The sequence below is a fragment of the Microtus oregoni genome, unplaced genomic scaffold, assembly GCF_018167655.1.
Source record: "Microtus oregoni isolate MIOR12 unplaced genomic scaffold, Mior012 000008F_ref0000371, whole genome shotgun sequence".
Taxonomy (NCBI): Eukaryota; Metazoa; Chordata; class Mammalia; order Rodentia; family Cricetidae; genus Microtus; species Microtus oregoni.
The window spans coordinates 39250591-39266252 of record NW_024543067.1 but is presented as its reverse complement, the minus strand read 5'-3'; the positions used below and the strand labels follow the sequence as shown (position 1 = coordinate 39266252).

Below are 15662 nucleotides of genomic sequence, written 5' to 3'. Positions count from 1 at the left end.
ATCTCATCCCCATCCATTTTTAGCCAGCTCTGACTTTCTTCCTAACCAACAGATATTAAATTCACTCTGGAATTCCACTGTAAACTATAGCAGGTATCACTGCCTGATGCGCTGTGAGGGCTCCAGGGTGTATGTGTTTGTACTGACAATGATGAAATGTTTTGAGTTGACATACTTTGTACTGCACTCGAAGACACTTTCCATGCTACAGCCATCAATTCCACCACACACGTAAAAATCACAAAGTGCTACCTTGCTAACTTTAAAGAAATTCCCATATATTACATACATTCCCCAAATTATGAAGGTGAAGTCTTAAATAGGTCTCTACTATAATAGATAAGCTATAACCCCGGTTAATAGATAATAGACAAAATAACAAAACATGCTTCTATCTCTTTAATCTTAAATGAATAAGACAAAAAAATGTTTTTACCTTCTAGCTATTCTACACATAAAGACTACATACATACATACATTCATACATGCGTATGTATGTGTGTGTGTGTGAATATATATATTCAACTAAATTCTAAGCTAATTGTTCAAACCAAATACATGAAACCTTGTTTTAAGAAAACTAAAATAAAGACTTTTTGGTGTTGCTCTTGAAAGGTTTTGAACCTGGTTGAAAAAGCCTAACTGGTCCTAACTCTTTATACCATCAGTACTTATATATACATCCAACTAACTTCTAAGTCAATGGTTCAAACAAACTTTCTTCAAAAACTGTGTCCTGTCCTCTGCACCACTTGAACCAGCTACGTGGACTCGACTCATGATTTAAAAACTAGGAATGATCAAAAACACTGGCTTTATTTTAAACTCAAGAAACTGAGGAGAATGTAGGGGTTCAAAACTGGAAACAAGCTGAAGAGATGGCTCAGTGTGCACATGCTTATAATAAAGAAAACAGAGGGGCTAGAGCCATGGCTCAGAGGTTAAGAGCATTAACTGCTCCTCAGAGGTCCTGAGTTCAATTCCCAGCAACCTCATGGTGGATCACAACCATCTGTAATGAGATCTGATGCCTTCTTCAGTGTGCAGTCAAACATGCAAATAGAGCATTGTCTATATAATAAATAAATAAACATTTTTAAAAAGAAGAAGAAAAGAGGGAGTGGAGAAATGGCTCCATAGTTAGGAGAACTTGCCGCTCTTCCAGAGAAGCCAAGTTTGATTTCCAGCACCCACATGTTGAGTCAAATCCATCTGTAAGTCCAGTTCCAGGGGATGTTATGCCTTCTCCTGGTCTCCTTGGGCATCAGGAACTGGCACAAAGTGCATTCACACATGCAGGAAAACATCCATGCACATAAAAGAACAGAATTTTTTTCAAGGAAAAAAAATTACATGTATTAATAGCCCTTTTTTTTGTTTTTTTGTTTTTTTTTTGAGACAGGGTTTCTCTGTAGCTTTGGAGCCTGTCCTGGAACTAGCTCTTGTAGAGCAGGCTGGCCTCAAACTCACAGAGATCCACCTGCCTCTGCCTCGTGAGTGCTGGGATTAAAGGCATGCGCCACCACCGCCCAGTTTAATAGACTTTTGAAGCCTTATGTGGTGGCACATACTTTAATCCCAGCTCTTGGAATTTAGAGGTAGAAGGATAAAACGTTCAAGGTCACCCTTAGCTATATATCAACCTCGAGACCAGCCAGGGATACAGGAAGCCTTGTTTCAAGAAAAAAAAGAAAAATTAAAATAAAGACCTTTTCAGTGTTGCTCTTGGAATGGTTTCAAGGCTGGCTGAAAAGCCTGGTTGCTCCTAATCCATTGCACCACCAGCGACACCTCCTCTGTGCTGTTGGCAAAACCCGTCTGCCTGGCTGGCTAGTTCAGCTCTGCAACCTCAGCTGGCAGAAGAGAAATGCTCATTGTTCGTTTGATTTCGATCCCAGTGTAGTCATTCATCAGTCTGACTTTGCTATATAGGATTTTGAATTTTTAAGCAAATATAATCACCTCTCTTTCATATGCTTCCTTTCCCATAATCCACTAGAGGAAATGGATAGTAACAACTACTACAATGCAATTAATCACAAAACCATTTATCAATCAGAGAGAAACCACTCCTGAATGAGCAATTTTCCAATACTAAAATTCTAATTACACCTGGCACACACACCAGGCCAGGATCACTTTCAAATAGGAAGCCAAAAAGCGCTTGAAAAATAAAATGGACAGCGTGTGTGTGTGTGTGTGTGCGCGCGCGCGCGCACGAACAGGACAGTCACATCTATACATTACACTTGTATAGAAGACCTGCGAAGGCTTTCTGAGACTGCTGGAGTCGACACAGCAGGGATGCCTGGAAGCCAGGACTCCCCGACTGCTCCTGCGGTGACTGCTACACACTGACTTCAGCTACAGTCTTGTTCACTCTGCCCATGGCATGCAGCTTTAATGTAGAGATAGTGGAGGCTAACTCCTGCGGGACCACAGAAAACCTCACTCCCTCTCACTGACATGGGAGAACAGAACTGCTTCTCTGCAACACGGCCTGGCCAGACCCAGACAGGGAACGATCGTCTGTGAAACAAAGAATGTATGTGAATAAGAGCTGAGAGGAGCAACTGGGGCTTTTGACTACTAGATACAGTTGAACATTTCAGCTCTGCTCCTGTGCATTTAATAATAATTCAAACAACATCAAAAGAAATTATCAAACATCACCATCACCTGTATACTGAAATATGGAAATTTCCATTCTGATTTATACTTCTCACAGTCTGAGCTGAACTTCTGATGAAAGGGGTAACTATCTTTCAGCAACAACCTTTACTGATTCCTTCAAACTTACCCACTTGAATAAGAATACAGTAATTTACAAAATTTAAATTAAAATTGTATTAGCTACACACACTCTGGAGGATCAGAATTTAAATAATATTAGGTTTTTATTTCAACTAAATATTAATTCATCAAGTAAGTTTCATATTACTAAGCTACACATCTACAAGATTATTAAGACACTGCTCAGGTCGGGCAGTCGTGGCACACAACTTTAATCCCAGCACTTGGGAGACAGAGGCAAGCAGATCTCTGAGAGTTCGAGGCTAGCCTGGTCTACAAAGCAAATTCCAGGAAGTTAGGACTGTTACACAGAGAATCCCTGTCTCAAAACATAAAAAGGACATTGTTCATATAAATATACGCTTGCCTTCAGCTCACATGCTAATACAAGCTATATGACTCAAACTGTTGGGGTCATCAAGATTGTATGAGAAGCTGGGTGTAGTGCATGCCTTTAATCCCAGCACTCAGGAGGCAGAGACAGGAGAATCTCTGGGAGTTTGAGGCCAGACTGGTCTACAGAGCAAGTTCCAGGGCAGCCATGGCTATCTAGAGAGACCCTGTCTCAAAAAAAAAAAAGAAAGAAAGAAAGAAGGGAGGGAGGGAGGGAGGGAGGGAAAAAAGAAAAGAAAAATAAAAGAAAAACAAAAAGACAAAAATTCTTTGAGCAAATGTTGCTGTTTTAATATTATTATCTAAAACTTGTCTTCAGGTATCTTCATAAAGATAATCTCCTGTGTTAAATCTATATATCTTAAAAGAAAAGTAAATTAAGAGATACTTAAATGTCTATTTGTACCCTGATACTCTATAATTCAAAGATGAGACATTTATTTCTACCCTTAAAGAGCTCGCATCTATTGGAAAATGTAAGAAATAAACGTACACTTAGCATAGCCTGGACATGTGTGCACTATGGCAAAGGGACTCAGGCAAGGTCAGCTTGGCCAGACCAATCTTCCAGGAACTCTGATGAGACAGGAGGACAGGTGTATAGGAATGCACACAGCATTCTTTCAGGTAAGGTCAGTCTATCTGAGCATGTAGGACATTTAAAATTTACTGACATGTACACTTCTAATTCTCTATTCTTTAATGTGGGCAAAATAATCTAATAAAGAACATTCATTAATGACTCTCAGCAAAAATTTGCCAATGACATTTTTGATGTTTCCCAACACAGGCATTTTCGGGCTGACGAGATGGTTCAGCAAAGCCGTTCTTCCAGTGGACTCAAGTTCCCAACATCAGGCAGATCCCATCCAACCACGACTCCAGCTGCAAAGGATGCAGCCCCTCTCCAGACTCAAGGGTACCTGTGCTCACATCCAACCACGACTCCAGCTGCAAAGATGCAGCCCCTCTCCAGACTCAAGGGTACCTGTGCTCCCATCCAACCATGACTCCAGCTGCAAAGGATGCAGCCCTCTCCAGACTCAAGGGTACCTGTGCTCCCATCCAACCATGACTCCAGCTGCAAAGGATGCAGCCCCTCTCCAGACTCAAGGGTACCTGTGCTCACACATGCACACACACACACCCACCTGACACACACATGCAACTAAAAACAAAACAATTCTTTATAAAGTCATTCTGTTCTTAGCGTCACCTCACTTATAAGGATAACTTTCTTGAAACAGGCACACTCCCCTTCATAGCAAGATTAAAACATTACATCACCCTAAAGAAGTCTGTTACAGCATAAGCTAACATAAAGGGTTGATTCATGGTGTAATGACCAATGAGTTTAACAACAAATTTTAGTCTGAAAATTCATTTTCCAGTTTATCTTTTAACTTACCATCGGGATTTCGATCTGTCCATCAGAAGCAATACAAAAGACAGCGGGAGAGAGAGAATGAAAACTAATTATCCGTACATGGTAAAGCTACAACACGAATCTGAAACACATCTGTTTAAAACATAATTTAAACTCACAAGAATAGTACATACACCCCTGAGAAAACAAAACCCTTATTTGAAGAGCAAACCCTAAGTAAATGAAATTCAACAATGTGTTTGCACCTCCGGTCTCAAAAGTCCATGAGAATATCACTCCAGTATAAACATGGTTTAAAAAAAAAAAAACAGTGTCGAAGTGACATGAGGAATATTACGTTAGATGTGAAAACATAATGCTAATATTTCCAGTTCTTTCTTCTCATGATAGCTGTAGATACCACTCTGGAGTCATGCTCATTCAGGCTCTGAGGCCAGTCTTTTTGTTCTTATTGTACACACTTTCAGTGTTAATTTATGAACCAAATCATGTCTAGACCTCTACATTACATATTCTAAATTCTATCCATAAGAAAGAAATGTGAGCCGGGCGATGGTGGCGCACGCCTTTAATCCCAGCACTTGGGAGGCAGAGGCAGGCGGATCTCTGTGAGTTCAAGACCAGCCTGGTCTACAGAACTAGTTCCAGGACAGGCTCCAAAGCCACAGTGAAACCCTGTCTCGAAAAACAAAAACAAAAACAAACAAACAAAAAGAAATGTGAGCAAAATGGTAACTGTAACCACAGGGCTCCTGGCTGGTTTTGCGCTGTTCCAATGTCCTTTTGAGTCTGCTGTTCCTTTTTTTTTTTTTTTACAACCAGTATCACTACTTTTCCTTGAATATTAATGAAAGAATTATGTAAACTAAGAGATCAGCCATCTCTGTAACCAACTGTGCAATACTGTAACGATTACTCTGACGTTGTTAATGATAAAAGATCAAGAGTTAGCGGCAAAATATTTATTTTTGTTTCTCAGAACTCAAAGTAAAAACATTTAAAACCTCAACAACCTTGGCAGAAATCACAAAACGTCTGCCCTCCTTCAACTCTCTATCAGGTTTTCCCTCCTCCTCAAGTCACATCTGCATAAGCAAACAAGCGACTATTCAGCCCTAAGGGCTGAGAATTCCAGAAACAGATAAAGTGGCCACTGCTGGGTAAAAACAAACATCCAGACGGTTGAACTTAAAGTACTCCAAAAAGCAAACAAAACTCAGTTCTTCAAATACACCTAAGCTACGAAATTATATCAGAGCATCAACCACTTCCTGTGGATGAAATGAAGATTCACTGGAGAATACAGTGGTAAGCAAGGCCAAGGCAGCTAAGCATAAAAGCCTTGGGATTTTAAACTATGTGACTATTTAACTGGAAAAATAAGCCTTAAACTGTCCAGAAACGCTTTTAAAAGACAAATATAAGATTGCTGCAATATCTGGTTACCAGCTCTACTACACTGAAATATCTTTTAAAGCATTACCTATTAATGTTTATTTTCTAACGATCAATTGACATCAAACTGTTACTGTACAATAACTGCCACACAAGGAAGGAAAGACAATCATACCAAAGTCAACTACGTTCAAGCTTATAACAGGATAATCACTCCTAGACTCCAGAGAGCCTAATCATAATAACAATCTAAAGATATCTAAAACTTGTAGGCTAATTTTAAAAATAAAAATTTTAAATCTAAAAAAAAATGAAAAGTGACTTGAACTCCAGATGAAAACATAACAGATCTGGTCCTCAATACTCTACCGTGGAGGGTGGGTGGTATCCGGAGTTGAAAAGCTATCTAAAACTGAAGAGTGGCTTAAGGCTACAGTAACCTGTGCTTTTTCACTGATTCATACCGGCTTTTTGGTTTAGATCACGAAGCATGATCTGGAGAACATTCATCATATTTGCGATGAAGTGAAAGGAGAGGACGGTACACACGGAAGTCATATGAACACACCTGACTTTAACACGGTACATGAAAGTAAGCGCATCAGTACTTGGCAGTAGAAAAGAACAGTCTTTGGTTGTTTGCTTTTCTACCTTAAACACTTAAGTCATTTAACATAAATTCGAGTTCTAAATTTGTAAATCGCTTTATGTTTTACCTGTTGGTTTGGAATAAGAAACAACCACATTTCCTTCTAATTCGGATGGTAAGTAACTTCTCTTCAGGTAGACAGAAAATGCTACTACGCTGGTCATATCTGGCACTATTAGGAAATATAAAAATTATACATGTTACATGGTGGGGCAATTATTAACAATAAGTACATATTTTATAGCATTTACTACATGCTGGGTATTTCAACAAGCACTTTAGACAGCCACTCACACAATCGTCACAGAAACACGTGGTAGGAATAAACCTCATTCTTGCACGTTGTCCGCTGGCCTGTAAACCATGGCAAGCATAAACACATGTGAACAGAAACCAAAACTAGATATTAAAAATTAAAATAACAATTTGTGAAAGAAAACTTAGGAAATGTTTTAAATAATAAAGATAAATTGGAAATATTGTTTAAAAATAGAAAAAGAAGACAGGCATGGTGGAATACACCTTGAATCTTAGCACTCTGAGTTTAATGCCAACCCAATCTAAACAGTGAGTTCTAGGACAGTCAGGGCTATGCTGAGAGACTTTGTCTCAAAAAAAATTAAAAGAAATTTTAAAAAGTTAACTAAGAGATCATTCTAATTGGACTAATGACAACTTATAAGAAGTTCAAGTGGAATTCTATATAAAGAATCCTTAATGATCTGCATTTATGACGTTTACTATTTTATATACTATTAGATTCTTTTTTTTTAAATATTTATTTATTATGTATACAATATTCTGTCTGTGTGTATGTCTGCAGGCCAGAAGAGGGCACCAGACCTCATTCCAGATGGTTGTGAGCCACCATGTGGTTGCTGGGAACTGAACTCAGGACCTTTGGAAGAGCAGGCAATGCTCTTAACCACTGAGCCATCTCTCCAGCCCCCTACTATTAGATTCTTTATATAATTTCATTTTCTAATTAAATCTTCAAAAATCCTTTCATATAGTTGTTATTACTCTCTGTTGACCAGTTAAAATAACAGGCACTAAGTACTAAAATAGTTTGCCCAAATCATGTAGTGTAGGAGTTAGGATTCAAATATGAACCAAATCCATAGCCAGCGGTCTGTCTTCAAATGCCACTGATTCACTCCAGGAGACACTAAGGAAACACCATTAAAGAAATGACATACAGGGCTGACTGAGGACATAGCTCAGCTGATAGAGTTCTTACCTTGTAGGCATGAAGCTTCAGTCCCCAGCAACACACACACATACACACGCACACACACACGCGCACACGCACACACACACACACACACACACACACACACACACTCAGAGAGAGACAGGGAGAAAGTCGTCCAAATTAGAGTATTCAAATACAGTAACAGATACAGCTAGTAAAAAAAATGTACTCAGAAATTCATAATCTAAAAATAACTTATCAAATATCCACACATGACACGTGGAGGGAAATAACTGGGAAACACTGCCACCACGTACTTCCCTGGAAGATCTCAGTGCTGCTATCCAGGAAAGAAATACAGCCATAAATGAAGCGCACCGCTGAAAAGGCTCGCGCTGCAGAAAACACCAAGACACACAAGAGCCCACCTGCGAAGTCGAAGTTGAACTGATCACACGTGGACACTAGCGGGGGCTGCACGTAGAGGGACAACTTCACCTTCTGCAACACCACTCGGTTCTGTAGGGTGATCTGGGAACACACAGATTGGGTTTTTTTTTTTCGTTTTTTTTTATTTATTTATTAAGGATTTCTGCCTCCTCCCCGCCACCGCCTCCCATTTCCCTCCCCCTCCCCCAATCAAGTCCCCCTCCCTCATCAGCTCGAAGAGCAATCAGGGTTCCCTGACCTGTGGGAAGTCCAAGGACCACCCACCTCCATCCAGGTTTAGTAAGGTGAGCATCCAAACTGCCTAGGCTCCCACAAAGCCAGTACGTGCAGTAGGATCAAAAACCCACTGCCATTGTTCTTGAGTTCTCAGTAGTCCTCTCATTGTCCGCTATGTTCAGCAAGTCCGGTTTTATCCCAGGCTTTTTCAGAACCAGGCCAGCTGGCCTTGGTGAATTCCCGATAGAACATCCCCATTGTCTCAGTGTGTGGGTGTACCCCTCACGGTCCTGAGTTCCTTGCTCGTGCTCCCTCTCCTGCTCCTGATTTGGACCTTGAGATTTCTGTCCGGTGCTCCAATGTGGGTCTCTGTCTCTGTCTCCTTTCATCGCCTGATGAAGGTTAATATTCAGGAGGATGCCTATATGTTTGTCTTTGGATTCACCTTCTTATTTAGCTTCTCTAGGATCGTGAATTATAAGCTCAATGTCCTTTGTTTATGGCTAGAAACCAGTATGAGTGAGTACATCCCGAGGACACACAGATTGTTAAGATTACAAAAGTCCACTCTATCCAAATTGGCCAACTACTACAACCAACTCAAAGTAATTAACCAATAACTAGGAAACCTGGTAAAACATGTATAACAGTTCACAGCAAAAAAAAAAAAATCGTAATAGCTAAAGAGTATAAATAAGCCAAACGTCCATCTCAATGGGCAACCAAACCATGGTCAATACCGCAAAATAATATTCAGAAAAAGAAATGAAACTGACACATAAACTAAAAAAATATTATATTAAGTAAGGAAAAAAGCTAGTCACAAATAATCGCATACAGTATAATTCTATTTACATAAAATGTATGGCTCCCCTTCCCATGTAAGGCTCAGGCACCACCTCAGAAAAGGGAGCAGAAATACACTGAGAGCTAGAGGCTGGAAAGACAGGAACAAAACTATCTCTGAACACGGCAGGACCACTGCGCCCAGGAACTCACAGCAGGTATGGTTACCTGCAGACAACCTGGATAAGATCAAGCCAGTAAACACTCCAGCATGGAGCAGAAAGGGGCTCACAGGATTCCACCCCGAGATGAAGAGAGATGGACAGCTGATGGCTTCTGAGACATGGAGAGACAGTTTTCTTTAGGGGTGGAGGTTGACCATGCTCCAATGGATGGCCCATATCTATGAGTATATGGGCAGAACAAACTGAACTTAGTGGTCTATAAAAAAAAAAAGTTAACAGAAGGTGTGGGTGGGTATGGATCAGAGATGGGAGGCGTGCATATGATCAACCTAGACAGTATAAAATCCTCCATCAATTAATAAAAATATTATATCAAAAATTTACATAGAGAAACCCTACCTCTAAAACACCCAAAAAATTCTATTTAAATTTTCAATAAAATAAATAGAATGAGAAACCTCTGCAAAAATTTATATAGATTGGCACTTGCCTCAAAATAAAAGAGATAAAAAGAGACAATTGGTGGTTATTGCCATTTCTTTCAGGGGTATAAAAGGTTCTAAAATTAGGTGGGGGTAAGGTTAGTCAAATCTGTAAAGATGCTACACACCACGGGAACCATAAAATTATATATAGTGATATCTCAGAGTAGAGAAGAAAGAAAACGGTTGTTCTCATCTGTAGTGAGAAACTGCATAATGGCATAAATGTGTTTGTTCTTTCCTTAAACACACTTATACTATTATGGATTATTTATCTTATCTAGTATCAATATACTTATTTTTACAAAGAGCAATTGCTCTGATAATTTTCTCACTTACATGGATTTATTATCAAAGCACTGCATTTTCTTCTGTGGCTAATCACAAAAATAGTATGACATACCAGTTCTAGACTATCAAAGAATAAGCCTGTTAACCACTCTGTTCTTGAGGGATTAAAATTCCAAACTGCTTGTCTTACTTGGTGATGCTAAGAAATCCTACCCCTGTAAAACCAAAAGCTAAGGTCTGTGGGATAAGAGTTAGCCCAGAAGATGGTGTGGGCACAGGAGGTCAGGGTGTCTCACTCTCTCCTGAAGAGGTGTCCGTAGCAACATCAGACCTGAGCATCTTCACTGGGGTACAGTACCACATGTCAGTGAGGGCACATCAAAGAATGATATGCCTGCTTTGCATTGGATATCTTCTCTTGTTGGTTTTGATTTCCTAAAGGTTTCAGTCTCTTGGAATTGTCTGTGTTAGATGACTTTGTCTAACTATTAATAGACAGCCAACCACCAGTCTTAGCCGGATCACTCAGAAGATATGGAGGCAGTCTCAAGTGTTGAGATTGCTACACCTCCTCAGGTGATCCTCATGTACAACCTGGAATGAGTGGTGGGTTGAAAACGATTCTTCCTGTGTTTCCTTTGCTACAGAAAAGTTCAATCTAGTTACCAGATTCGACCTACCACGTGAGGTCGACACATGCCATTGTTAACAGACACGGTGCAATGATGTCTTCATATGAAGAAATCTGTTTAGATTGGTCTCTTAAGTAAAAGGCATGCATCACTTGTCCCTCAATTACACAAATATATTAATATAAAATCTACAAAACTGTATAATTGACCTACAAACATAATGTGCACACAGTTGAAGTCAGCAAATGTTATGATCAATTTTAAGTGATGTTCTCTAAACAACCTAAAAATAATCCAAACAAAAATGTTTTCACATGTAAAGTAATGGTTTTAAGAGAAAATTATTGAAGCGAATACATATGATAAACAGAGAAAATAAGCAATGTATCCTTGGGTTTTTACTGTAAAAACCCTGCTCAAGGTACCCGGCACACCAGAAACAAAACTTGGTCGGCAATGCCTGGCCATTTGGACAACACCCGCAAGGTGACTGTGGCTAAAAGAAGCTGTGTGAGTGGCACACATGACGTCTTTGAGATGGCCAGCTGACAGCGTCTTTGACTGGACTCGTAAATTAACAGGATACAATTAAGTATTCTTCTATTATAATAATAACACAATGTTCTCCAAATACATAATTAAATGTAATAGCCACAGTGGCTTTCTAGATTCATAAAGCATGCTTGTGAGTGATTTGTGTGTCTTATCTCCCATAATCGTCACAGCTATGGGAAATGAGGACCAACACTGCACATCCTACAAGACAGAAAAACCACGGTGCTGAGAGCTGAGCACTTCTTCCTGAAGCCACTAATTAAAAGGGAGAGAAGTGTAACTAAACTGCTCTCTGCCAAAACCCAGGGCCCGGGTCGTTATGCAACAGTAATTAAATCATGAATAACTTTATAAATAAAAGGTTTCCATTTTACACTTTAGAACTGCACTGCAGAGAAAGTAAACAATACGCAACCCCGCCAAGGCAGTGGGTACCAGGGCTGAAACCCGCCCTCAGGAGCATCATGTGAGCACAAGAGCAACAACTCCCTGTAGTAATAACAAACTGTTGGGGAAGGAGCAGACAGCCTGACTCTGCTGGCAGAATGATGGCGGCTCAGACAGCAATCACACAATCTCACATTGTTACAAGAGGGTGTGCATCTGGGTTAGATGAACAACCGTGATGGCTCCCACATCAGATTTATTGAATCCAACAATGGTCAAGGCACTTTCAAAGCACAAATCAAAGAGATATGACAAAAATAACCACAGTAACAAAGAATAGTTGTTTGTGAGCCAAAAAGTGAATTAAAGACTTGGCTAAATCATAAACCTCATATTTTTAAAGGAAAATAATTGTAGAATATTAAGGAGAAAATATAAAATGTTAATACAAGAACTTTCCATGCCATTTTCTGATTCTAAAGAAATAAAATATAATCCTTGGGAAATATAATACCAAATGTTTACCCTAGGTATATAAATACGCCTGCCAGGCCAGGTATGAACAAGCACTCTGCCTGTTGCCTGGAACAGATGGTCACGCATCATGCACACATACTCAAGGTAGCCACATCTTCATTCGTTTGGAACGGATGGAAAAATTTTCTCAATTAACTGGATTTATTATGATGGAAACTTTACTGGGTATATATCTTGGCTGCTGCTGTTAGAAAAGGCCATAAGGAGAGATTTACAGCAGAAATTTGTATAGAGACTATCAGACAGGATCAGGAAATCATACTGTCTGCTATGTAAGTCTGGCACATGTCATGTGACCTGGGATGCCATGGTCTCTCTTCTACTTTTACCATGGCACTAAGAAGAAGAGTTATGATCAAGGCATGGTTAACGGAAGAAACTTTCCAGAAGTCGCGTCATCGCCGCAAGGTGGCTGGTGCAGATGGAAGCCTAGCAAACGTGTGGGAGGGAAAGGTGTGTCCACTACAGTGATGACTCCTGCAAGATGGTGAGGACGAAGACATGGACGGCGTTATGTGCTCTGGGCAAAAGACTTCTTTTGGCAATGCAGTGAGATCCTTGAGTGTGGCACGGCTGTGTCTGAACAAAACCATCACATAGAACTCAAACAGCCCGTCCACAGACGTATAGGTCACTCCTGCACCTCTGCAATTACTTATTTCTTAAGTGTTTGATTTCTTGCCATTAATGCCTTCCCAGAAGGGTCTGTGATTGGGGAGGGGAAGGGAGGCTGGGGAAAGACCACCCTTGTTTCTGATGGCAAGAATCCAAAAAAACTTAGCTTAGGAAAGAGTTCTAAGACGGGGCTTGCTTCAGCCTCACCAAAGATCTCCACACTTGGGCCACCCGCTGGGCCAGTGTAAGCGAACACAATTGCTAAAGCCTCCTACCTTGTTAAGCTTCTCCAAGGACAGCAAGCTATAATCTGAGTAAACAGAAACTTGGTCCAAGTTTTGACTAAATGAATCGCCAAGATCCACAACGTTTCCTGGCTTCTGAGGTCTGGACAGTGATAAATATTTCCAGCTTAATAGCGTGCTGACCGATTACCACACTTTAAGTGCCTTGAGAACACGCCACATTTGAGTTCTCGCTCTAAACTCTACAGTGACAATATCGAACCTCTTAACCAAAACTACATCATTCATGTCCTACTTGTCCAGACTATCAATTTGTCATTACTCTATAGCCTCTTCATTTCACATTTTCTTGCCATAAATGCATCCATTTAAAGCTAATGTCATAGCAGATAAATGCCTGAGAATTCTTTTAAACACACATGTAATCATAATAAAAGAATGATTGTTAATATACATGTACATCTCCAATATCCCTTCACAATCCATACATGATGCTACAGCCAACTGACTGGCTTATAACTGGATGACAATAACACAACTTGAAAGTCTTATAAAGAAAACTTTGTAAGTGACAACCTTCATGAGACTTTTACGTCTCATAAAGAAAACTTATTTCCAGAAAAATGAGCCCATATCGTGCTATACTCTTAAAGAAGGGATGAGAAAAGTCTAACACCTTTTCATATGTGTGTGTGTGAGTGTGATTTTTCTTCTATAAATGTAATTATAGCTTTTATATTTGAAGGGAACAACAAAGGTTTTCTATTCGCTACCAAAATTGAAGAAAACGGATGGATTTTAAGCATTTATTTTCCATGTCAATAAACACAGGAAAACAGCAGTAACAAGAGCAATGCAATACACACTGTTGCCTGCACTCTGTAGTCTAAAGCTGGTACCATACCTTCACTGTGATGGACGGAACAGAGTCGGCTCCAACTTCAACATTAGTGGCTTGCTGCAAACACAGAATTGAGAAAAGTTTTCCAACTGACTTCAACAGTAGTAAAACCAAGTGAATATATTGGGTGAAACAGACATTCCCCACCGTCACCAGGAAACTAGCTGAAGGGTCGGTCATTCTAACGACAGTCTAAGAATCCTGAGGACATTTTGGAAACGTTCATGTAGGAAAGCATGAATGGTATTAAACCCCACTCATCAAAAAGGAAAGGGGGGTGGCTGGAGAGATGGCTCAGTGGTTAAGAGCATTGCCTGCTCTTCCAAAGGTCCTGAGTTCAATTCCCAGCAACCACATGGTGGCTCACAACCATCCGTAATGAGGTCTGGTGCCCTCTTCTGGTCTGCAGACAGACTACTGTATACATAATAAATAAATAAATATTTTTAAAAAAAAGGAAAGAAGGATTAGGCAACGTTGTTCACTTGAATGTTGAAAAGTATTAATGCTACTAACTAGTTCTTTATATGGACAAATCTCTCCTAGTAATTCCCATAGAAACATTATGCTACAATATTATATGAAAAGCCACTTTATTCAGGTTAATATTTTGTACATAAGATATGTAACTAAGATTATAATGACTGTGAACAGTCAATAAATAAAATCTATTGTACATCTTATTTGAACTTTTATATAAAACCAATAACTAATTCTAAATAGAGATCATTATGATGCCATGGGCATCTGAAGAATTAAGAGCTGAGGAATTCATATTCTACCTACAGCTCCACAGGACATCACGTTAGAACCCCGATAAAGCTGTTCCCTGAGGAAGACGAGCTAGTGGAGATCATCTCCACTACAAAAGACCCTATTCCAATAGAAAAATTTACTTGATTTCAGAGATTTGCACTTGTAAAATAGTGATTCAAATAAATATTAACCCAAGCTTTCTTCTCTAGTACTATGTTACCCACAGGCAGGAAACAACTTCACATTTGCCCACAGATCTAGAAGGAAGCATCTTCTGTTTCCTTGTCTAAACACCTAGACATTTAAAGGACAGTAGTATCTGGGGAATATGAGGAAGAGCCAGAGAAGTGACTGTAAGAAGACACCATGGCTCCACAGCCACATAAACTGTCGGGCTAATGTTTTCCAGTAGAGTAAGTGTGATAGTCTAAAAGTTCATAAGAAAAAAAATGCCAGCCAAGGCTACACAGAGGAACCTTGCCTCGACTATATATATATATTAAGACAAAGGAAATGAAGCAGGAAGTTCAGCAAGACAGAGGAAATGAAGCAGGAAGTTCAACAAGATAGAAAATGAAGGAGGAAAGCAACATCAATGAAGAAGAAACAGCACCCGAAGTTATCAATCAGGAAACATACATTACAACATGTAGACCAAACTGTTCCTAAAGACAGAAAGAGAATTGCTCATTCCAAATAGTCTATGTTCCAGAGAGCCTAGAAACAATTCTATGAGGTGCCAACATAGGAAAAAGGAGACATTTTCATAGTAAGAAAATGTGTGTACATATTTACTCATTTCTTCAAACTTT

The 15662-nt window shown here is 39.6% G+C and overlaps 1 protein-coding gene across 4 annotated transcripts in view; it reads right to left on the bottom strand.

Moving 5' to 3' along the window:
- Positions 1-15662, bottom strand: part of Bbs9 (Bardet-Biedl syndrome 9) — a 426448-nt gene that overhangs the window by 214272 nt on the left and 196514 nt on the right. For 2 of the 4 annotated variants that reach the window (XM_041657113.1, XM_041657112.1), the window contains exons 12-15: positions 14098-14151; positions 8241-8343; positions 6685-6789; positions 4595-4609 (exon numbers count right to left, since the gene is read on the bottom strand). In XM_041657113.1, the coding sequence (XP_041513047.1) occupies positions 4595-4609; positions 6685-6789; positions 8241-8343; positions 14098-14151 (277 nt within the window). The remainder of the gene's footprint in view (positions 1-4594; positions 4610-6684; positions 6790-8240; positions 8344-14097; positions 14152-15662) is intronic. The other 2 variants (XM_041657114.1, XM_041657115.1) reach the window with 1 other exon arrangement.